The following is a 25,578-nucleotide window of genomic DNA, read 5'->3' as shown; positions in this document are numbered from 1 at the left end:
ATGATTAAAGTTTCCTGTGCATGTGATTTTCAAACCCAGGTAGTTGTACTGTGATGTGTGTGTTATCTGGTCAGTGCCTAATGTAAATGTGTGTTGTGTTCCCTGGGATCTGGATCTTTTCTAGAAGATCATGATTTTGGTTTTCTTCAGGTTGACTGTCAGGGCCCAGGTCTGGCAGTATTGTTCTAGCAGGTCCAGGTTCTGCTGTAGACCATGTTGAGTGGGAGACAGCAGAACCAGATCATCTGCATACAGCAGGCATTTCATATGTGAGATGTGTAGTGTGAGGCTAGGGGCTGCGGATCACTCCAGACTGCTTGCCAGTTCATTGATGTAAATGTTAAATAATGTTGGGCTTAAGCAGCAGCCCTGTCTCACACCACGCTCTTGGGAAAGATACCTCGTATGTTGGGTGTAGATTTTTACGCAACATTGTACATTGATTTGATAAGGTCATAGGTTTTACCTCCTATGCCGCTTTCAATAAGTTTGTAAAACAGTCCTTGGTGCCAAATTGAATCAAAAGCTTTTTTAAAGTCAATAAAGCATGCATATATTTTACCTTTATCTTGGTTAACATGTTTTTCAATTAGAGTATGTAATGTATAGATGTGGTCAGATGTACGGTCATTTGGTAAAAATCCAATTTGAATTCTACTCAGTAACTTGTGTGTGGTGATGAAGTCTAATAGTCGAGAATTTATTATGCTACAGAATAACTTTCCCAGGTTGCTGCTCACACGGATGCCTCTGTAGTTGTTAGGATCAAATTTATCTCCGTTTTTAAAGATTGGTGTTATTTTTCAAATATGTAATTTAAATCTTTGACCGCAAGATTGACACCTTCATTGGTGTGAGCATAGATGTTATTTAGAAAGTTATCTATCAGTGCTTGTATTTTTTGCCTGCTAAGTGCTTTCTGATATTCTTCAGCGCTTTTTTCAGTCCATCTGTATGGTTTTCTGATGTTGTACAGTTTACTGGGCTTTGTGTTAATGTTATTTTCAGTCTTTTTGAGGTACACAGTGATTTGACAGTGATCGGACAGAGGGGTTAGTTCTCTAACAGTGAATGATCTGAGAGATGAAGGATCTATGTCTGTTATAGTCAACTGTGCTATTCCCCAGAGGTGAGCAAAATGTAAATCTCCCTAAAGTGTCTCCTCGTAACCTACCATTGATGATATAAAGACCCAGGCCTCGACAGAGCTGCAGGAGGTCTTTCTCATTCTTATTTACAATATGATAATGGTTATTTCTGTGGATATGGGAGAATGTGTTATTAATAACATTCAGTTTGTTGTTGATGTATTTGCTACCTTGTGTGTCGGTGAAGTCCGGCTGTAGTCCTGTTCTTGCGTTCAGGTCTCCACAGATAAGCACATTTCCCTGGGCCTGGAAGTGGCTTGTCTCTTCCTCTAATATGGAGAACGTGTCTTCTCTGTAGTAGGGGGACTCTGATGGTGGGATGTATATGGCACACAGGTATATATCTTTTCTGGATGGGAGCAGTTCCTTGTGTATTTTAAGCCATGTGTAGTATTTGCATTGCTTCACTGTGTTGATGTGGTTGTAGAGTTTTGATGTGTACCAGATAATATGTCCTACTGAGTCTCTTCCCTGTCGGACTGTGTTGAGTTTTTGTGATGGTAGGATGATTTCTCTGTAGTTGGGTGGGCAGTGGGTGTCTGCCCTGCTCCATGTCTCCTGTAGAATTATAATATCCACATCTTTGATGCTCTTCTGGAATTCAGTGTTTGAGCTCTTTACCCCAAAGGCTGCTGAATTCAATCCTTGAATATTCCACATTGATATTGACAGAGTCATTTTAAGAGTTCACAGTATAGAGTTCTTGTTTTCAAAAATAAAGGTAATCCAAAAATAGAGGTAATCCTTTTCTAATAGTGTTTTGGAAAAGTAAAGTTTTTTTTTTTATTATTATTGTTAGGCAGGTGTTTGCATGCTGTGTGGACTCTCATGCTGTCAGCTGGGCACTGATGTAGTTCAGCAGCTTTCTGATCTCACTCATCTCCAGTATTTGTTTGTCCTTTCAGGGCCTGAGCGTAGCTCCTGAGGTGTGGGAGTGGTGCTGGGTTCGGTGTGTTATCAGCTGAGGCTGCATGAGCGGGTGGAAGGCTGGTTGCTGCTGCTGCTGCTGTTCGTGGTTACGTGGTGATCTGGTGCAAACTGGGGTTTCTCCTGATGGGCTGGTGTAGATCTGTGGTGGTGCTGGTGCATGGGGTGTTCTGATGTGGATTTTAGTATGTTGTGGGGGTCCCTGGTATTGTGCAGCCAGTGGTGGTCATTCTCTGTGATGAGTTTGTAGGTTTATGGGTGTCTGCTTTTGTGTTCTGTAAGTTGGCAGCTGTGTTTTCAGGGTTGTGAAGGTGTTTTGTCTGTTGTGTCTTTCAGTGTTTTTGCAAACACATTGACTTTGTCCTTCTTTATGTGTACATGGTCATACAGGTCCCTGATTGTTATGGAGGGTGATGATGAGCCAGGTGCACATTGGGCAGGTGAGCACATCCTTTGGAGATGTCAGCGTTGACTCTTTGGATGGTGTCTGGGTGGATGTCTCTGCGGGGTAGGAGGGTAGAGATGGTGATCTTTGTGTTGGGGTAGGTCTCCGTAGCCTTCTCTGCTACTCTGCAGATTAGCTGCCCAACTCTCTCCTGTTCCCTTCTCAAGTCGTTGGTGCCTGTGTGTATGATGATATGTGAGGGTGTGCCAAAGGTGGAGTCAGAAAATATTCTGAGGGCATCCCGTTGCTTTAAGGCCTGGAAAAAGTCCTTCTCTCTCTCTCTCTCTCTTTCTTTCTCTCTCTCTCTCTCTCTCTCTCTCTCTCTCTCTCACACACACACACACACACACAACAATGGAACGAAAGAATAATTACATAAATAACAAATCTAGAAAGAAAGTAAAAACTACGTAAAAATAAACAGTTATTACTGTTGTTTTTAATGAAATTAATAGAAAACCCGTTTAAACTCAGGCAACTTTATTTATTTGAAATAAATGAATACATGAAATACAGATGAGCTGAAATAAATGTATTCTTTTTATTTTTGCTTTATGGGTGAATGGTCAGTTACAGAGTGTTGCTATGGACAATGGTAAGCAATTAATGACACCTATAGCGCATTGTTAAATTGAAATAAATAAAATTATAAAAAGTTTGCTTTTATGATAATGATATAACTTTTTTCCATGTCTACCAGAGGTTTAATGGAAAGTATTTGAGTAAATGTAATTAATTACTGTACATGAGTATCTTTTTTGGATACTCTGTGATTGTACTTTGTATCAAATATTTAGCAACTTTTACTCCCTACTTCAATAATTTTTGGAATAAGTATCTTTTGTATTGTATTGAAGTAGATAATATATATATATTATTTATATATATATATATATATATATATATATATATATATATATATATATATATATATATATATATATATTATATCTATATTATTTAGCTGTTATGCTGAAAAGACATTTCTTATTTTTATTTTTTTCCATATTGAGGTGTTGAGTTTTATTTCAAAAATCAGATAAGACTTTTACTATTATGTTTTGAAATTGGTGACTTCTAGTGGAGTAATGTTCACTGTAAGGTACCTGTACTTTCTTCAAGTATGGTTTCAGCCACTCTTTACATCTCTGATGTTTACTTTTAATATCCTCTAACACAGTGGTTCCCAACCTTTTTCAACTCACGGCCCACACAACCAAACACATATGTTTGCGTGGCCCACTGCAAAAAAATAACTAATTAACTGACCCCGCTATTGTTGGGTTAATAAATTCGTACTCAGAAACTAGATTGTTAACTGTCTTTATTGAATGAAATAGCAATTAACAGAAAATAACTCGGTCTGGCACCGCTTGGCACAACTGCTGTTGTTCTGTATGCAGCAAAAATATCTAGATAAATTGGCGGTTTATCTTAAACCAATCAGCGAGCTTGAATAGTAGAAGCATAGTTACAGTTTAATATTTTTTTTCTTATTTAATTATATGAAATGATGTTATTATGTTATGGCTTAGACTTTTTACATATATTAAGAATATTATTATTTGGCGGCCCAACTGCTCTAACACAATGTGTTTGGTACATGAAGCACAAGATGTCGCTGTCTTGCAATATAAGATTTGTGTTTTGAGTTGATTTTTATAAGGTTGTAATAATTAGCATAAATATTCTCATGTAGTATAACATATTCAGTCATTAATATAAACGCTTTTTTTTCTTAATTCAATCGCCTTACTTTTTTTTTGTTATTTTATACTTTGCTAGTATAAAATGTTCAAAATTGTATAATTAAAAGGTACTTCTCAATAAAAAGCCTCCTCCAATTGTATTCTTTAAAGTATTACAATTAATTACAATTTTGTGTTGTTCACTCTAAAACTTATTTAGCCGTAATTGATCAAGAAATCGTTCAACAGTAATACCGGAAGTAAAATCTCCAGTACTCTCTCTCTCTCTCTCTCTCTCTCTCTATGGTTCTCAAGAGCGCGTCGCGTGGTTATGGAAGATGGCGAGCGCCGAGACAGCAGCAGAGCACGAGCGAATCCTGCGTGAGATTGAGAGCACAGACACTAACTGCATCGGGCCAACACTCCGGTAAGTCTTCATTAACAGTACCACAAGCTACCGGGCTCGGGCTGTGACGTGACATTTTGGTTAAAAGGTTGCTGGAGAAGCTGTTCTCCTTGTTCCCTCAACTTCATACTTAAGAGACTTGCCAGGAAATCTTCCATTCAAGTTGTCGTTCTTGTAATGTAGGTGCTCGGTGGCGGTTTAGAGAAAGTTTTAGTTAGTATTCCTCTCACATGTCCCCTTGCACTGCTCCCGGAGAGCGGGCGGATGTTTTGAGATTATGAAAAACGCTCTTTATTTGAAAACAAACCAAAAGGAACGTGATCACTACTGTGCTCTTCTGTTGCTGTCCATTGTATTTAAGGAAGTAGCCCAGGCTTTTAACTTCTCAAAACGTTTGGCATGTTGCTTTTTCCTAAAATGTATTTCTGCGTCAGAGCTCGATTACACATTCGTTTTTTATTGGACATGATCATGATGGGAGAAAAAGTTATTTTATTTATTTATTTATGTATGTATTTATGTACTATTTAATGAAAACCAAATTCAGCTGTCACCAAATTAACATTTTAACTTTTTAACCACATTGAGCTACATTTGCAAACCACAGATTTCAGTTAAATGTCAGAAAGTCTGTCAGAAATGGTTGACATTCTGAAAAGGATGTTATGAGATGAAATCAACAAGCCAGTTGTTTTTTTTAAGAGTTAGTTGGTTCAGCTTTAGTTTATCTTTCATTGCCCGTGTTTATTATTTATTGTCATTCAGTTATTTTTAAAGTCACCTTCCCATATGATAGCAACATCTGTGTCAAGACACCATGACTCAACTAAAGCTGTTTACAGTGAAGATCTGCAGGGAATTTGACCAGTGATGATTAGCTGCTGATTAGTGATGATTCCCAATATTTTGAGCAAGTACACAGAGCTTAGAAAGCATAATGTGCCCTTTCCACATTGTTGACCTCTATCTGTCAGCTCTGTTGTTTGGATACTACTACAATCACTAATTTAATCCAGTTCTTGGTGACTAGTTTGTTTTACATGTTGTTCTGAAAGTGAAACTGGGTGATGCTAATTTTGGTGCTAGCAGGGTGTGTGGGGCACACTGATAATGGCTTCATAGTCTCACACCCTCTAATGGGACTTTCATTGACAGAATGAGCTGACATTGCAAGCACAGCCTGGCTTCCTAGCCATGGTAATGTGTGCATGTTTAGTCGATGAAAGTTTCAAAAGATGTTTTCTTTAATATTTTGATGTACACAACCCAGCACCCCCCCCCCCCCCAAAAAAAGGGGAGGGACTTGGTTCTATCCATTGGTCATCAATTGCATGGCGGGCAGATTTGAATGCAAGATTGTAGTCACTTGTAAGAGAGGGGAGGCATTTAAGTGGACTAAATAATTGAAGAGACTTTAAAAAAATTACAAGCATAAATAAAGAATGAGTTAAGTAAGCATGCACATAATGACCCCTGTATCATTTCAAACTACCCCAGGTCTTTTTTACATAACATATACAGCACATATATCTCTCCTGCACTGTTACCATTGCTGCACATTAGAAGAACCTGAAGTAATGCAGAAACTTCCCATGTATCATTCTGTAAGTTCAGGTTGTGTAGTAAAGCAAGGGTACATCACTTTTGTTAGCTAATTGGCTGTGCAGATCCAATGGGCAGTGTTCTCTCTCTGTGTTTTCTTTGAAGTACTAATACAAGGACACTGGAGGGCCTCTCACATTGTGATGTACTTTTAGATGACTTGTAATGGATGGTACAACACATTGCCAGACAAGGCTCAATAAACTGTAAACAAGCTCATCGATATCAGCATTTTGTTTTTTTTAAATGGTTGGCTGAAACTGCCTTCCCCTTTTTTTCTTATCTCCTCAATTTAGATGTCTGTTTGAACTGTTTGTTCTTGCCATTTTTTAAATAACATAGTATTTAAAGGAGACTCTTAAATGTTTGAGAACTATATTTGGACTCATGTAAATACACATCTAACAAGACTTTTGGGACTTTAGGTCTGAATTGTGTGTGTGTGTGTGTGTGTGTATGAGAGAGAAAGAGAGAGAAAGAGATCTCTGAGAAAGCCTGGGCTGGTCTGCCTTTGTGAGTCAGTTTCTCCAGACTGTGCTGCCTCAACTCCCGCTCAACTCTGTCTATAATTATTTGATTATTTTGTTCATCTCATATAAAAGGACTGGTTATGGCTAGTATTAGAAATTGCTGTATGCATTCTGTAGTATACAAGTCATTTTTATCACTCTGTAGAAGAAGTGAGTGGCTGTTTCATAATGTTCACACACGTCAGGACTTGTGATTTACATTCCTATGGTTAAGCCGTGTAGCATAATGCAAGCAGAAGAAAGAAGTCTGCCATTCCCTGGTCCACTCATTCTTTCCAAGGTATCTAGAAGTATTAAAATGTATCATGAAATGGAAATTCACCATATCTGTTTTCTAAAGGCCCCTTTTTTTATCAAATTGTGAACTTTTATTCATGCATTTTTTTTATCATAAATTTTTAATCAAAATGTCGTAATTTGATGTTCTGGTGAAATGTCAGACTTGTTGCTGCTGACGTATGCTAAACCCACCCCTTTCAATCGACTGCTACCTCGCATTCAGATCTGCCTTCATCCAGTCAACAACTGATGGATAGAACCAAGTCCCAACCTGCATTATTATTTTATTTTTTTCAGTAACCTGTTTAACTGTTGTCAGAATACAGAAGAAATGATCTGTTGATTATACCTCTACTTTAAGATTGCACAGAAGTTTATGGAGAGTCCTGCTTACTTAAACCCATTTCAGTCTGCCTGGTTAAAAGTGAACAACTAGTTATAAATTTAAATCTTCTGCAGTTACAGAGCCTGGCCTTTTATATACGTCTTCATATTATCAGAGTTTTGAGTGAAATCATAAAAACTAATACTGCCACAAGTATGTTTGTTTACATACCTGGTGAAATGGACAACCAATTTAGTTACTATGTAGCTAATTTTTAGCAACTTGTTGTTTAATCCAATCTGTTGCTGTGCAGTGTTTGATTTTGTGTTCGATACTTTTTGTACACGTTTGTGTATAGTTGTTACTGAATGTTCAAAGCACTTAGAAGAGGAGTGACAACCATATTAAACTGCAACGAGTATGTGGCCCTTAGAGCTCAAATGTAAAAACATCTGAAGGAATAAAATGAAGTCTTTCTTGACTATCAGCCGTGAGTTTATTCAGTGTGTGTAAAATGTGTGAATCGCGGAGAACCAGGGATCAGTTTCTTGTCACATGTTGGACCACAGTGATTTGCATGCTGGACACTTGACTGTTTGTTCTGCATATACCTTCTAGGGCTGTCACTTTTGTGAAAAAATCATTTTCAATTTTTAAGACATAAGTGTTCATTCAATCGATTGTAAAATCGATTGTCCATGTCTAAAAAAAAAAAATATTTCTTATTTATTGGCATGAAGTTTCGTGCATAACAGCAACAGGAGTGCAACATTCTCGAAAAAATTTATATGCAGAGGGGACTGCTGCCATAACAAAAGAAAAACATCACTGCAGACTTCAACCCGGCTGCATTTATGATTTATGCAATTCAGAAATCTCCAAGATTATTTTAAATAATGATTCAGTCCATTTCAAACAACTGTTAAAAAAAATGAAACTTTAAATGGACTTGAGAACAGACCACTGATGTCCCAGGGACACTCAGGTACAGCTGCGCAAGGTGGGGGTATTACTGGTCGCTGTCAGCTTGCAATGGTCCTTTTCATAACTCAGAATCTCCTGTAACTAGATGAGCGAATGAGGCGAATTCACGTCTCCTGCGCCGCGAGACCTCTAGACGTGTGTAAACGCGTCTTTACATTGACTTAACATTGAAATCATTCGTGCCAGATGCTCTATTCGCTTTTGGTGTGAACGTAGAGAGGTCGCTTTCGACGTCACTGGGTCTTGTAGGCGCGTAAATTGCTGGTATTTTATATCTAGCTTTCGCAACGCATGCTGCACTTTCGGAATTCTTTATTTTCTTTTTCTGCTTGTTTGTGAGTTTTGTTACATCTATATTTTTTAATTGTTTAATTCTTTTAAAATTAATAGTGTACATGTTTGGTTAAAATCGTTTTCCTATTTTCATTTTCGAAACTTTTTTGGTTGGTCCGATCGATTGTGCAATTAATTTTCGAAGTAAAAGTGACAGCCCTAATACGTTCTCAGCTGTGACAAACTCTCTCTCTCATCCAATTTCTCTTGTTTCTGTTTTAAAGTTCTGTCGATCTTCAATGTCCTTGATTTCCTGGACTTTGTGTGGGCAGTTGTTGTCTTGACCCCTGTAGGGTGATTAACCACTTCAAAAAGGAAGAGAGGACTGAAGCATTTGAAACACGGTTCTTCGTTCCAATTATGGCAACAGGAATGTTGTAAATATTTTGCACTCTTTCCTGCATCCACCTGAGGAATTTCGAACAAACACTTCACAGCTAATCATTTTGTAGGAACATTTCTCAAGGACTGCTTATTTAAAGAACAGAGGCGGAGAACTGTATCAAAGTTTCATAGGACCTTCCATGGCTTGCATTAAAAAAATTAAAACAAATTAAAAAAAGATTCTGTAAAATGTTTGGTTAAAAAACAATGTGATGCATTTTAAACATTATTAGGTTGTTTAGGTTATTTTAGGTCTATGTCTGCATGATATTCTGGCTTGGGTTTTAGAACAAACTCAGAACCATAGATATAAGTAATATTAATAGTGATGTGGCAACTAAAGTTATAATTTTAATCTGTCTGGAAGCATCATAGAGCGCACACACGATGGGCACAGTTGCAAGAATCCCCTTTAGTTAAAAAGTATTCTATTTTTATTATAACAGTGTTTTCTCAGCTTTAGACATTTTTTGCAATTGGCCCCTGATCAGTAAGCAGCCTAGCAAGACACATTTCTTAATAGAATTCTAAATGTATTGCTTTATTCAGTTCAGTTTTAGTGACAGCAGCAACAATCGGGTACAGCTACACAGAGCAGTTTTGGGCTATGGTTTGTGTGTAATGTTTTTTGCAGCCACAAACCTCAGCAGAGAAGCAGAGACCAATTTACCACAAAGGTGCAGCCAGGTCTACACCCAGCTGAGTCACTGCAAAAGCTCACACAAGATTACTTACAGGCCCCGCTGTAAAACGCTGAGATGATTTGGGTCGAAGGATCTTCAGCGGGCTATTGGCTGCTTTAAAGGGGGGGGTGAAATGCTCGTTTTCACTCAATATCCTGTTAATCTTGAGTACCTATAGAGTTGTACTGCATCCTTCATAACTCAAAAAAGTCTTTATTTTTATTATATTTATAAGAGAAAGATAGTCTGTACCGATTTTTCCCGGAAAAACACGAACGCTTAGAGGCGTGACGTGTGGGCGGAGCTAAAGAATCACGAGCGCCAGTAGGCTTTTGAGTTGAGAGCATGTGGAAGCTGTGACACAGATCCAGAGGCTGAAATTTAACAAGAGCAGCATCAGCAAAGGCGGTATGCTATGTGGTATGTACTGAAACTGTATATATTTGCTTAGCGGTTTTGGAAAATGACTAAGTTCCACTTTATGTCTTTTTTTTTTTTTTTTTTTAAGCTGTACATGTGGAAAGTGCAGTTTGATGACAACATCGCATGTTGTTTACTTGATGTGCTTGTGCGCTGATAGCTAAGTTAACAACACAGAGATATTTGAAGCAGTTTTACTCACCGCATGTGGTTCCAACACACAATCGTGACCCTTTTCCGTTGGGACTGCATTATCCTTAAGAAATAAACGATGTGCAATCCGAAATGCAGGGAACAAACAAAAACACTTACACAACTCCGTTGATGCTCTGTAAAAATAAACTCCATCCACTGGTCCCTTAATGCTGTTTCTCTTTTGGTAATCTGTGCAGGGTTGTCTTGCCCTGGCAACCAAAAACACACTTCTTTTGTGACTTTTCGCGACGCTCTCGCTCTGATCAGGCTGTGCTCAGCCTCTCATTGCTCTGCTATACAGGAGCGCACGCTCTTCCGGGAGAAGTGCCCTCAAGACCCATATAAGGAAATTCCGCTCCATCTAACGTCACACAGAGCCATACTCGAAAAAAACTTTCCGAAACTTGTGACAAACCGGAAGAGGTTTTTTTGGAACAAAAATACTCCTTCAAACGTACAACTTAATTTTTGAAACTTTGTCCATGTTTAGCATGGGAATCCAACTCTTTAACAGTGTAAAAAACTCAGTATGCATGAAATAGCATTTCACCCCCCCTTTAACTTGTCTGTTTGGTATTACCAGGGAAGTGTTCAAAATAATTTTTTCCTTTTCTCTCCACAGTGGACTTGGTGGTTTACTAGATTAGGACTTTGCTAAGCTCTTAATTGCATCCTTAATTGCTTTTAAAGAAAATGCCTCTTGTTTTTTTTTAGTCGATTTGACTTTCTTTTACTTGCACCAAGTAATATTTAGTTTGTTTTGCTTGGTCCATCCTGCAGCTCCTGTTGGCATGGATGGAGCATTATGGTGAAGGTTTTTTTTCCCTGTTGCTATTTTAGAAATCTCTTACTCAAAGGCATATCTGTGACTACTGCTAATATCATGTGAGCACAAGAAGAGGTCCCAATAATACATCCCTTTCCATGCAGTTGATATGACTGGGGACTTTATTTCATTTAAGTGTAAAACATTTTATACATGTATATTTGCCACATTTTTGCCGGGTGCTGATAGCGCGCGCTCACAGATGAGATCTGAACAGCACACGTTAATATGTATTTAAACTGAACTCATTTAAGCTTTGGCAGTTTAAACATTTAAGAGCCAGAGGTTGCAAGCTAGCACGCGCAGTGAGAAGATTTGTGCATATGCGCTCATCTGAAGCACGCAAACCCTCGCGCAAATATTAAGCTCTCTCTTAAGTACTGTGTTCAAATGGACAAATTCAGACAAACATTATGTGAAAATGCCTGTCTTGGTAAGTATCCTACAGCAGACGGCTGAACGTAGGTCTACTGTATCAGTGCACTGGATCAGTGCATTCTCTTAAATTGACCGTCTTAATCGAACAGCAACAACAAAGAAATCACTCACCGCTCTTGATTTAAAAAGCTTTTGTAACTTTAATAAAGAATAATCTTTAATTTATACAGTCCAATATGCAATGCTGTTTTACATTTGATTACTTTATTCAATTTCTGTACCTAAAAACTTATGCAAGACCTACCTAAAAAAGAAAGGAAAAAAACCCCCTGATATTTCCGGTTTATTGTTTGTATCTATTGTATTTATTTGTGCTGTTGCTTGTAGTTGGATAGAATATTCTTCTTCTTCTTTTTTTTTTTTTAGAAAGTATAGTTTTTCCATAAACATAGCACATACACCAAAATGAGTGGCAAACTGTACTAAAATGTTAAAATACATACACAATTATGTCAATGCCTGTCTTGGCAAGTATCCAGTTAAACAGTTTTTGAACTTTAAAATAGTTGAGAGAGACACAGAGCCGTAGTTAACTGAGAAGATGCGCAAATAAACTCTGAAAATGAACGTGGCCGATCGTGATCGAAGCAGCCCTAAAATCTGGTTGCAGCAAAGCATAAGGAGAATCTTTGCAAATTTTTTTTTTTCAACTCTTGGGAGGGGAATATCGGGAATAAATTACAATATCGGGCTTAAAGTACAATGACCTCTTATGTGTCAAAACATCATTGTATTTTTGATGTCTCAGTTCAAGAACCCTTTAAATAGAACGGAGTTATATATATATATATATATATATATATATATATATATATATATATATATATATATATATATATATATATATTAGGGGTGCTCCGATCACGATCGGCCGATCGTTAATGCGCATCTCGTCAGTAAAGCCGGTTCTCTAATCAGCTGGTAATTCCATCAGGTGCGTGATTTCACATAGAGCAGCTGTTACTACACAGAGCCATTGTTAACTCAGAAGATGCGCCAAAAAACGCTGAAAATTAACGTGATTTGTGCATCTTCTCTATTAACAACGGCTCTGTGTAGTAACAGCTGCTCTATGTGAAATCACGCACCTGATGGAATTAACCGCTGATTAGAGAACCGGCTTTACTGATCGTGATCGGAGCACCCCTAATATATAATATATATATACATATATATATATATATTTTTTTTTAAGATTGATATTTTGTGCTTTGCTGCAAGAAGTACTTGGAAAATCTGTATTGTTTGAATTAGAAGTTGGGCAACATTCTGTGTTGCTCAGTTGTTTACTTCTGGCATTGCGCTGCTACATGTATCAGTCTTAGTATGAAGGTTTATTCGTTTCTTACTCTCCAGCTGTTACACCATGGCCTGTCTCTGCCCTCACTATTTCTGCATTTAGGCCCACAGAGGAATTTACAGTTTCTAGGGTGACTTCTGCTACCTCTGTCTTCTTTTTTTTTTTTACTCCGACCCTGCCACCTCCCACAAGACCTCAGGTTTTTCTGTGCCATGCCGTTCCTGGTACATGCCTCTGTTTTAGTATGTTTCCAATCTGTCTGTGTTCTGTCTTATCTGTGCTGTTGCTAGAACCAAAGAGTATTTGGCAAAATAGTTTCATACACTACCAGTCACAATTTTGGGGTCAGTAGATGTTTATGAAAGCATTCTCTTATGCAGAATTCTAATGTTATGCAGAACATTACTGATTGGACACATTCTTACTGTCGAAAGTCATTTTTGCCAATGCACAGAACCTCATCTGTCAGCCAGCTATCTTGGTGACAGTTCAAGATCAATCAATCTTATTATCTTGGTGACAACTCAACAAAATTTTAATTAATCATTCAATTACCATCTTCTACGATCACACTGCAATAGCATTTGTCTTGGCTGAACAGCACCATCAACTTGTTTTGTGCTGATTCTAGTGATTCAGAAGAGAAGTTGAGGATCTTGTGCCTTGCTGTTTTCTTACAGCTAATAATCACGTGAACAGGATCATTGCCCTCCTATTTGAACAACACAGCAGTGTTAGTATAATAGAAATGGTCATGCCAGAATTTTATTATTAGGTGCTTTGTTGATTAACTTTATATATTTATAAAGGTTATTTGAGTACTCAAGAGATGAGACTGTGAGCTGAGAGTTATGAACTCTTCCCTGTGTTAAACTGTGATCATATTTCAGTGTTTAGTCAGCTTACTGCGTACGAATATTTCCTCTTTTAGAGCTTCTAACGTTACTTCAGAAGCTCCAGATGGAGGTCAGCCCTTGCCATCAGAGAAGGATCTAATCCAGGGTCAATAAAGCAGAACCTTGGGGCCAAACTTTGTTCAGGACAGTGTTTGCTTTCACTGCCTGTAATGCATCAGCATGCAGAAACCTCATGAAATGCAGCTTATCTCTAAAGCAAATATGTTGTAAAAAGCAATGTTGTGCTGCAATATATCCACGATTTATGCAATAACTACACATTGATTTCCTTTTTTTTGTAGTTTTACCATTGATTATCGATTCTATTGATAAGTTGTTGCAGTCGTAGTCAGGGGGCTTGGCTCACAGAATGTTCTGCCAAATTGATATTATTTCAAAATCAATTCAGCATTTGTTCCTATTTATAGTATATGGCTATATTTTTTTAATTTGGTTAATGTAGTCACAGTACCGAAGTTTCAGTGGTTGGCACCGATACCAGTAAAAATCCACGGTTCAGTACCTGATTTGGTACCATATCAAAAACTTTTGTAATCGTTATTTCATGTTTATTTATAGGTAGAAGAGTAGGTAGTTGTTTTTTTGTAAATATGTACCTCTGTTGAACTACAGTGGGGCTCGAAAGTTTTGGGCACTCCTTGCAGAATCTGTGAAAATGTGAATAATAATAAAAAAAAGAGATCATACTAAATGCATGTTATTCTTTATTTAGTACTGTCCTGAGTAAGATATTGTACATAAAAGATATTAACATTTAGTCCACAAGACAAAAAAATTGCTGAAATTCTTCAAATAATCCCACTCAAAAGTTTGGGAACCCTTGGTTCTTAATACTGTGCTCTGTTACCTGATGATCCTCGACTGTCTTTCTGTTTTGTGATGGTTGTGCATGAGTCCCTTGTTTGTTCTGAACAGTTAAACTGAGAACTGTTCTTCAGAAAAATCTTTAAGGTCCTGCAGATTCTTCAGTTTTCCAGCATCTTTGCATATCTGAACCCTTTCCAGCAGTGACTTTATGATTTTGAGATGCATATTTTCACATCGAGGACAACTGAGGTACTCAAACACAATTATTAAAAAAGGTTCAAACATCCACTGATACTCCAGAAGGAAACATCTCTCTTACTTTTTGAAAATTATTCACATTTTCACAGATTCTGCAAGGGGTGCCCAAACTATTGAGCCCCACTGTACCTGGTACAGTAAGTTTGAAGAGATAAAAGTACAGATCGGGTGTGCTATGACATCATAGACAGAAAAGTGCAGTGCTTTTGTCAGTATGAGGTGCTGATGTGTGTTTGTCAGGTTTCTAATGCCGCGTTTCCACCTAAATTACCCGGAACATTTGTAGCAGGAACCTTTTTTCCCAGGAACTTTTTTCCCTCCAGACCTGTTGCTTTCTGCGTTTCCACCGCGGTGTAAAGTACCGGGAAGATTAGGCAACTAGACTGGTGATGTAGGTCTGCGCATTTCTCAATACGAAGTACCACTGATTAAAAAAAAAAGTATGCTGATTTTGGAAGTGCATCCTTGGTAGTTCAAACTTAGTGCATTCGACTCGGGAGTGTGATGTCCGTGACGACGCAAATCCTGTAATTTTCCTCTCTGTATATTTAAAATAAAACTAAATAGGATATCAAATACCACTGCCTCCTTTGGTTTTCATTTAAGCATAATAACAGCTGCAGAAATGTACTTAGTTCAGGGATATGTGTATATGCAGCCATTACAACGAAACAAAATATTATATAAATTTGCCTTTTTTATTTTCATTTTAACATATAGATAAATTGAATACAGACCAAAGAAAACCTGTCAGATTTACCCCGCAGCTGAATTATATTTAATGTTTAACCACTAAAGAGACATCAGAGCCAGAAGCACATATCAGAAGGTCTATCCAAAGTGAGGCTGCTTCTGGTCGGATAGATGATCACTGAGCTCCCGCTGATCGCGTGGAGCTCACCGTCTCCGAGATCGGCGAAACACATATTTAAATAGGCGCTGTCTTTATAAATAAACAACAGATTTGAGTTTTAAACAACTACATTCTCGCCTGAAATACTTTTAAAATTACATTTCATGACACAATAACAGTAATATTTTGAAAATGTTGATCCAAATAAATGGTGGTTGAATCCAACCAATGCTGCGTGAACTTAACCAATCAGGATGTTTAGCGCCAAAGTCCCGCCCCCGAAAGTTCCGGAACTTTGAAAAAGTACCACCTCGCCAACAGGGACTTTCTGAGGGGCATTTTTTTACCCGGAACTTTATTTAGTTCCTGGTTCCTGCGGTGGAAACACACCGAGTACCAGGCCAAAGTCCCTAGTTCCTGGGTAAAGTTCCTGCGGTGGAAACGCGGCTTAAGTTTAGATCCTCTGCTCCATTTCCGATCCATTCTGTTTCCCAGCTGCCATTGAGCTATCTCTAGATTTCAGTCAGCCAACAGGATATGACATCGTAGCACACATAAGCATAGGTTTTCCTTAAGTTAGTTAGTCGAGGGTGATGACAGTTTGCAGAGGAAATGTTGTGAATAAGACACACACACGCAGCTCAGAACAATGTTGGCATTTCTAGACCGAATGAATTAGGCTGCATTTGTTCAGATAGATCCAGTATATAATCTCACGGTAATATTGGATAATATCATACAAAATGCAAATAGCTGTTTTTATTTATTTATTTATATTTAATGTTATGCCTTTGGTGGCAAAGCTGAGTTTTTCAGCTCTGTTTTTGTAGGAATGGAGACACAGATGGCCTTCAGTTGTTCATTTTATGACACTCTTGGTGTTCGTTTTCGAGCAGAAAAGCACAGTAATTGTCGAGTAATGGTCCATTGATTTGGATTGGTACAACACATTTCTGGATTCTCTTTCAGTTTGTTGACAGGCATGTTTGAATGTTCTCATGTGCAATTAAAAAAGCGACATTTTTTAAATGTTAAAGAATGTGTTTGAAACGTCTCTCTGTGTCATGTGTCCATTATTTCTCTACCAGTGAGTGTTGGGAAAATAACAGGCTCCAGTTTTTCCTCAAGGAGGGTATCATATTTCAGTTTTTTCGGAACGTCACCCTGTTTCCCAATAGAAGTTGTAAGGTTGTTTTACGGTTTACCCGTGCTGTGAAATGGGTAAAATCATTATATTAATACCGTCAGTAGGGAGATTATTATTAATGCAAAGAAACTGTTGTGACTTTTTAAATTTGATGGTCTTTAAGGAAGAGTCTGGACAATGATGCCTCGTGCTTATTATAATTTTTTTGTTCAAATAACTGGCCTGAGAAATGTTCTTGAGCCAGATCTCACACAGCTGGACCGCTGCAGCTGGGCTCTTTATGATTTGTTCAGCTTTTTGTCCCCATCTCTGTACTTGAATCTTGGGGAGTTGTGCAACACAGATTATTGAAGATGACCCTTACTTCCCAAATGTTTAGTGGGTATCTTTTATTAATTAATAAAAATTTTTTTTTGCCATTGATAATGTTGTTCAACAATCCAAGCAATTCAACAATCCAAGAATCCAAACGATGGGAAAAATAAAGTCATGCCAGAGATTTTTTTGTTTCCTCATTTGAGAACGTAGTTTCTGTTTTATGCCAACTTTAAATAGTTGTTTTGGTCAGTATAGACTATTTTAGGCATTTCATGACTAATTGGAGCATGTCTGCTCACTCGTCTATTCCAGTACCCCCCCCCCCCCATACAGGACTCCTTTTTCTTTCCAGCATCATCTTCTTGATATAAAAAAATTCAAGTTGCGAAATTCAAGTTGGGAAGTGCTTGCAGCCCTAGATTGGTCGTCTGTTTACTGTGTGCGTGTTTGTGGAGGAAGCCATCAGTGTCATCAAGACTGTGCTAATGGAAGGAGGACATTTCCTGAGCCACAGGAAAGCTGTGAAGCCATGTGCTGGTGTGTTTGTGTCCTGAATTAGTCTGTATTTTACTGAATGTGTCCTCCTCACTGTGACACCGTGTGTTAATCATGGTTCGTTTTCATATGACAACCTCTATCAAGAGGGTTTAATATCTCTTTATTATCTCTTAGAGGGACGGACTCCCCCTCAAAGTCCTGGTTCACCTCAAACCTGCATTTATTTAGTCCATTTTCACCATTGGTTTTCATCTTTGGCATAGTCTGCATTGAGAAGAACACTATAGAATCGAATTGAATTGAATTTTGTTCTGTTGTATCTTGTTCTGGAAACTGGTTGCTATGCACCAAAAGCTGGGGTAATAGTTTAACATATTCTGAATGTATTTTGCTGTGTTTGGTCTGAAAAATATATGTATTCTTGAATTAATTTAAAGTTCTGAGCTTCTTGAGGAGTGGTTATTTCATATCTTCTACTGCCATCTAGCGGAAAACAGCAAGTGTCAATGACAGAAGACTTAATTTGCATTCACTCACTCTTTCATCTCATTTATAAAGTCACTTATATTAGATAATTTCAAAACAATTAATCAAGCAACTAGGTGCTCCATATATTTGTTGCTAATCTTTTCAGTTATTCGTTTATGTGTGTAAACAATCAGTAATAATATATTATGCTGTGTGTAGCATATATGTAATGTAATATAGACTACATGTGTATATATATTTTTTTCATATATAGTAATTTTGACATTTTTATGTTCGCCTTTTTTGCCTGGAAAGGTCTGTTTATGATGGACAGGAACATGGACTCTTCATGGATAAACTGGAGGGGCGGATCCGCAATCATGACCGTGAAATTGAGAAGATGTGCAACCATCACTTCCAGGGCTTTGTGGACTCCATCACTGAGCTGCTCAAAGTGCGCGGAGAAGCCCAGAAACTCAAGGTGCAGAAAGAGGAAATAAGGGTTTGAGAAAAGCCTATAAAACCAGAGAGAAGAAAAAAAAAAAACCATCCATATCAAACTAAAAAATGTTTTGACTTCTATTATTTCTGTTTTGATCAATCCTGGATAATTGTTCATTTTGTCTTCTTCAGTGTCAGGTGACTGAGACCAATCAGAAGCTCCAAAATGATGGCAAGGAGGTGTGCTAAATTTAGCCTTTGATTCAGAACTTTTAACATTTAAAAACAAATATTTTAACATGTCAATAACATTAAAATTGGTGGATGCCTCTCCTGTAGCTCCTGACATCAATGGATGAGCTGAGACAGTGCCGTCTGCAGCAGAGGAATATCGCCACTACCGTTGACAAACTCACACACTGCTTACCAGGTACAAAAATCATACTTTGGGATTTTAATCCAGTCTGAGTTTTCCCTCACACAACCTCTGTAATTATTCCAGATCAATTGCAGTTTTTTGCAAAAACTCCGTGATCCTCTGAGAAATCAAAGCCCGTTTGAATGCGAATGTCTGTGATTGACAACAGTGTTTTATTCACAACACATTTCCTTGCGTTTTGGCTGATGTGAACTACTCTTATTACTGTGCGCATACAAGAAAATGAAATCGAAAGCCGGATCGTGTACGATTTTAAGATTAGCTACTGTAATATCAGCGTCAGGTGAGATTAGTCACCTTTATTTCTGCACTCAATTACATAATGTTTTAATTAAATATGTTCCTTTTACATGTGGTTTTACTACAAATAAAAAAAACAAACCTGGTTTTAATAGTTGAACCCAGGTAACTACAAATTAACCATGATTTTGCTATACTAAACAAAGCTTAACTATTGTATTTATAGTAAAAATATGGTTATACTTATAGTAATCATTAATCCAAATGGATATATAAAAAAAAACATAAAACCATGTCTGCATTAGTGATCGGAGAAACAATAAACAACAAGCTCTACTCTACACTGCTCAAAACTCGAGTTTGAATCATCAGTGTTAAATTCTTTGAATATAAAAAGAAATGTACTTACAGACTGAGTGAGAACAACCGGCATTCTAGTCTACTCTTCGTCCATGTTAAAAGCCAATCCGGCGATCCACTGCGTGAAGCTGATGTATTTCCTCAGCGACCAGCATGGATCAGCTATAGGCATGAAGAAGCGGATGGCTTTTGGAAGGCAAACAAAGTAGTTTCACTTTCAAAATAAAACAACAACAATACTACAGCGAGAATAAAAGTTACGCAGCCTTTCTTGGCATGAACATTTGGGCGGCGTTGTGCAAATCTTCCCACATCGTGAAGTAGATGTGGGGGTGTGTTAGAACGAGCCGTTTTAGGTAGGAGTGGTTGACTCTAATATTGGAGACTTCAGTCTTTGCAAAATACAGATCTTCATGCACCAAGAGCTTGTAACACTCCAAAGAGAAAGGACAAATTTAAATTGCATCATATGACCCCTTTAAGAATACATGTTTGTTAAACACCAAAACAGCATATTAGAATGATTTCTGAAGGATCATGTGACACTAAAGACTGGATTAATGGCTGCTGAAAATTCATGAACAAATTAATAATAATAATAAAAAAGATCCAATGTAAAGCCTTGGTGAGCATAAAAGACTTTAAAACATCCTACTGACTTTGGAACGGCCTCATGCTGTGCTCTTGAGTGTTTTTCCATAATTCCACATGTTTTTTTGTTTCTTGCAGTGCTGGAGATGTACAGCAAACTGCAGGAACAGATGAAGGCCAAACGGTATGACATCTGTGCACGTGCCTTTTTGTGTATGCTGCAGATGAGCACTAGGTGGCACTAGAGATAAACTTATCTAGGTTGAACTTGAACACACAAGTGCAGTTCAGGGCCCAAATATTTTAACACCTTTTATTTGAAGTATATTTGAGAGCAGGACATTCCCAGCTGGGAAAGAGAGAGTGAGGTGCTGATGATTTAAACAGACCGTAGATCACTGGACCACTGGATTATCTCATCCAGTCTGATGTGACTGAAGTAGTCTAAAGCAGCATGGTTAGAGATTCAGACTTGTAATCCAAAGGTTGTGAGTTCGAGTCTCGGGCCGGCAGGAATCTTAGGTTGGGGGAGTGAATGTACAGAACTCTCTCCACCTTAAATACTAGACTGAGGTGGAACCGTACTCCCAGGTGCCCCCCGGGCGCTGCAGCATAAGAAAATTAGTGCCCACTGCTACGTGTGTTCATGGTGTGTGTGTGTGTGTGTTCACTGCTGTGTGTGTGTGTGCACTTTGGATGGGTTAAATGCAGAACATGAATTCTGAATATGGGTCACCATACTTGGCTGTATGTCACTTTCACTTTCTTATACATTTTTTTTTTTTTGTTCTTAGTTTTTTTTTTTTTTTTTTTTAAGGACAGTAGACATCTGACAGGAGGGTGGAGGGAGTGAAAGGGGGAACTGGGTGGAGATGATACAGGATTTTAACCTACATCCTCATGAGCACTCAGCTCTCATATACAAGCATTTTGCAACTCTCAGGGGCCATCTGTTAATGTGTGAGAGAGAAAATAACATTTTACACTAAAGAATAGGAATGTTTAAAGTTAACTGTAAGAATAAATTTAATTTAAATCACTTTAAAAGTGGGTCAAAAAGGATACATGTAATACAGAATATTTTCCAGATAAAAAGAATAAATGTCTACAATACATAAATTTTTTATAAACTCGATGCTAAATTTATAAAAATGTTGCATTCTTCTTAGAAAATAGAAGTAGGTGTTTTAATACATAAAAATAATATATTGTTTCTTTTATGTTTTAAAAAGGGGTCCCTCGCAAATCAAAATTGTAAAAACTTCTGTAAAAGCTAGTCTACCAAAGTTGGCACTGCATTGATTTTACTGTCTTCTTGTGTCCTCCGTGTGACCTGAGCATCAGCATCGGCCTGCAACTTTTCCATCCATTTTGGTTTTTATTTATCTCTGCGCTCTGTGTTTCTCGGTCTCTCTTGTGTGCTTGGTTTTGCCATTAGCCTGGAGGTAGCGGCAGGGTCGGCCAAGAGAGACTCTCTCCCCAGTGTCGGGTCTGCTGTGTAATGTTGTGTGACTGTGATGCTGTAATGAGTGTGTGTGTGTGCATGTGTGAGATGAGAATAGCTCATCTCTGAGATCATCTTGATTAGCTTAAATTGTTATCATGCTGAGATCTAAGTCTTTAACCAAAGGTTACAAACATGTACTGCATGTGCAAGACTCCACAATAATTATGGCCTGGAGAGAGTTTTGGGTCAGTTTACATGACTGTCATTTGCCCTCCAGTGCAGTCTTATATTTATTGGTCATGTACAGTATGTGTATTGGATTATTGTAATGTAATTAACTTGATTTTTAGTGTCACAGTTAAAATGATCTATAAATGGCTGAAAAAGAAATGTTAGAAATTGCAAGAGTAAATTTTAATAATCTTGGAAACCTCAGCATTAATAATACCATTGTAGAACAAATAAAATATTGAATATAAAAATTATATATTTTCAAAAAGATATGCAAAACAATAAAAATACAAAGTATAAAAATATTGAAATAACATTTAAAAAGTATTACAAAATATTTAATGTATGTATATGAAAATGCAGCATTACATAATATTATAAACATTTCTTCATATAAATATTTTTGTCAGATAAAAAAAGGTGTTGCTTTTTGGCCATTGAAAATCCTTATTGTTCAATTCAATTCAATTCAATTCAAGTTTATTTGTATAGCGCTTTTTACAAAATAAATCGTTACAAAGCAACTTTACAGAAAATTATGTTTCTACAATATTTAGTAGTAGCTAGTAGTTTGTGCACATTTGACAGGATTTTAGAAAAAATAATAATAATAATACAAGACGTAGTCAGCTAGACGATGAACTATCAATATTATTAAGTTATTATATGATTCAGTCACACATTTAGCAATAATTGTTAGTTCTGTTTGTTGATTCAAGGTTAGCATCATCTGGGGTCCTCTGAGGGTCAGCATCATCTCTTCTCAGGTGTTCTGGATCCAGACTGGAGCTTGTTTAAATCCTAGTTACCACGGGATGTAAATCCCGTGGCGAAACATAGAAACAAAATACAGACATCATTAGCATAGCTGCTGATCCAACAAAGTAAAATTAGTTTAACCCAAGCTAATGAATAAAAATGCAACTTTGAACAGATGCAACTACACTCACAATTAAAAAGAAACATTATTTGAATGCTTGGCGAAAGAGATGTGTTTTTAATCTAGATTTAAACAGAGAGAGTGTGTCTGAACCCCGAACATTATCAGGAAGGCTATTCCAGAGTTTGGGAGCCAAATGTGAGAAAGCTCTACCTCCTTTAGTGGACTTTGCTATCCTAGGAACGACCAAAAGTCCAGCGTTTTGTGACCTTAGGGTGCGTGATGGGTTGTAACGTGGTAGAAGGCTAGTTAGGTACGCTGGAGCTAAACCATTTAGGGCCTTATAGGTAAGTAATGATAATTTGTAACTGATACGGAACTTAATAGGTAGCCAGTGCAGAGACTGTAAAATTGGGGTAATATGATCATATTTTCTTGACCTCATAAGGACTCTAGCTGCTGCATTGTTGGTCATTAATAGTGGGAAGCAGATCTATTCAATCATTTCTGAGCCTGCTGTGTTCTCCCCCAGATACTATCCAGCACTACGAACCCTGGAACAGCTGGAGGAAAGCTGTTTGCCTCAAGCGGGATCGTATCGTTTCAGCGCCATCATGGCAGAGAATATCTCTCGCCTGCGCACACTCATCAGAGACGTCTCCATGTCTGACCTCAAAGACTTCCTGGAGAGCATCCGCAAACATTCGGATAAAATCGGAGAGACTGCCATGAAACAGGTGTGTGTGTGCTTGTGTGTGCTAGAGAGAGTGAGTGCTCATGTTGGAGTAATGCCTTGAGGTGTATCAGAACTATTCTTTGACAGCTGCCTCGTATGCTCACATCTACATCAGCTGGGTTTCAACTTGAGGACTCTGTCCTTGTTCTTCAGTAGTTCATTGGTTTCCCCCATTTTTCCTTTCATCTTATTTCTGACCATCTTATCATCTAGTCTGGAGGAAAAAGAGCTACCAATCTGTTCTGAATCAAAGATCGTTTCAGGTCGATTTAGTTTATTCCAGAGGAATCGTGGAACACTGTATGGACACTACTTCAATGACAGTGCACAGAGACACAGAGAAGACCCAGGGAGCACATATGAGAGAAATTGAGTGGATTGTTCATTGGAATGCAGAAAAGTTCTCTGCTTTCTTTAACAGTTATTAAACCAAGATGGGGTGAGGACTGCATCAGATTATGAAACACCAAATAGACATTAAGATCTCTCAAGCACCATAAAAAGTCTGGCCTTGCTTTTCCCACTCTCTTTAACATATCTTTCTTGTCTTTCTTCCTTGTCCGTTTTCACAGAGGAATAAAACTAATCATGATAGATGGTATTGTGTGAAAGCTCCATTGGTGGTGGTTTCCAAGGCAGGTGTCACTATTGCACAAGTTAGGGGCATTTCCGTATCTATAAGTATTGAAATTTTGTCATGTAACTCATCCTGTGCTGTTTGTCTTACAGACATGACTCATACTTGAAATCTTGTAGCTTACTGAGAGGAGGTGAACAAATTTTTTTTTAAGCAATGACTTTTTTTTTTTTGCAGGTGGTTAAAATGGGCAAAAATATCCAAAATAGTACCAAATTGGTACCAAAATATCAGAGAAGTGGGCCTCAGCGCACACCTCCAACAGGTTCCTTGAAATAACTTTAAAAATGATTTAAAATAAGACAAAACGAGCAATAAAATAAGCGAAACCACTTTAAAAAATCAAGATATTTAATTCACTTTTTCATTGAAGATCCAGGATTCTAACGGTCTAGAAAAACCTAGAAAACAGTCTTGATTTCTAGACCTAGAAAAGTGATATAAATTAAGAAAATGTTTTTATTCCATGGACATTTGTATACATTTAATTTTTTAACTAATTTCTATTTTGTCAGGCAGAAATTGTAAGTAAAAATAGAAACAAAAGTTGTGAAACTTTTAAATATTGATAGTACAGAAGCACTGCTATAGGCACTTTGTTAAAACCACTCAGAAACATCTTTATCAATGCTAATTTTGCACAGACAGTCGCCACGGTCACATCTTCTTCAGCATGATCTTCTTCTAATCGCTACCAGTTCCTCTCAGTATGGATCAGTTGCTAAATCTAATTATGAAACACTGGGGAGTTAAAGTAGCCAAAAAGATGTCACGAAGAGTTCAAATATTCCTCCCCGAGAAAGACCAAAGCCAGGAAAGTGTGTGCGAAAGATGCTGTGCTATAACATGTTCTCCTTTTACTGTGTGAAAATATTTTTTTCTTAGTTACACCCCAGTACTTTCAAGAACACAAAAGTAGTGCTACTTCTAAATGACACTTTTCAGTAGTTGAAGTTGGGTCTCCTTTATTCCCCCCAAACAGCGTAGCTTTTCCAGGTGTAACGCAATGAAAAACCACATGGCTGGTTTTTATTTCACAGTTTATTGTGCATGCACTTTACAGACAAGGAAACTGAGAAGCTCTCCTAAACGGTCTTATGTCTTATATGAAGCATTGCAAATTGTGAGTCCCTGTGCAGAATAGGAACTTAACAACATTTTTTTTTAGTTGAATTCTGCCTAGGTTTCCAGCTAAATACAATAAGTTGCACTCTATTTTGTTCTGTTCAATTAAGTCTATAATAAATATATATATATATATATATATATATATATATATATATATATATATATATATATATATATATTACTGCTTCAGTAAAACAAGTAATTATAAAACAATGTAGTTTTGTATTTAAAGACTGTTATCCCTATGTAGTTTAATGCTTTCTGAGCAA

At 37.4% G+C, this 25,578-nt stretch overlaps 1 protein-coding gene and 1 long non-coding RNA gene across 4 annotated transcripts in view; both read left to right on the top strand.

Moving 5' to 3' along the window:
* The window catches only part of LOC128017103 (uncharacterized), a 148,841-nt gene that overhangs the window by 50,979 nt on the left and 72,284 nt on the right, over window positions 1-25,578 (top strand). The gene's annotated exons all lie outside the window — the stretch shown is intronic.
* The window catches only part of LOC128017096 (exocyst complex component 6B), an 83,655-nt gene continuing 62,561 nt past the window's right edge, over window positions 4,485-25,578 (top strand). The window contains exons 1-6 of one of the 3 annotated variants that reach the window (XR_008184365.1): window positions 4,485-4,635; window positions 18,495-18,660; window positions 18,813-18,860; window positions 18,960-19,050; window positions 20,389-20,434; window positions 23,341-23,545. Coding sequence is in view for 2 of the 3 variants with exons in the window: in XM_052602287.1 (XP_052458247.1) it covers window positions 4,547-4,635; window positions 18,495-18,660; window positions 18,813-18,860; window positions 18,960-19,050; window positions 20,389-20,434; window positions 23,341-23,545 (645 nt within the window). In the remaining variant the exon portion in view is untranslated. The remainder of the gene's footprint in view (window positions 4,636-18,494; window positions 18,661-18,812; window positions 18,861-18,959; window positions 19,051-20,388; window positions 20,435-23,340; window positions 23,546-25,578) is intronic. The other 2 variants (XM_052602287.1, XM_052602288.1) reach the window with 2 other exon arrangements.

The sequence above is a fragment of the Carassius gibelio genome, chromosome A7 (genome assembly GCF_023724105.1).
Source record: "Carassius gibelio isolate Cgi1373 ecotype wild population from Czech Republic chromosome A7, carGib1.2-hapl.c, whole genome shotgun sequence".
Taxonomy (NCBI): Eukaryota; Metazoa; Chordata; class Actinopteri; order Cypriniformes; family Cyprinidae; genus Carassius; species Carassius gibelio.
The sequence above is the reverse complement of the archived record's forward strand: the minus strand, read 5'-3'. Positions and strand labels throughout refer to the sequence as shown.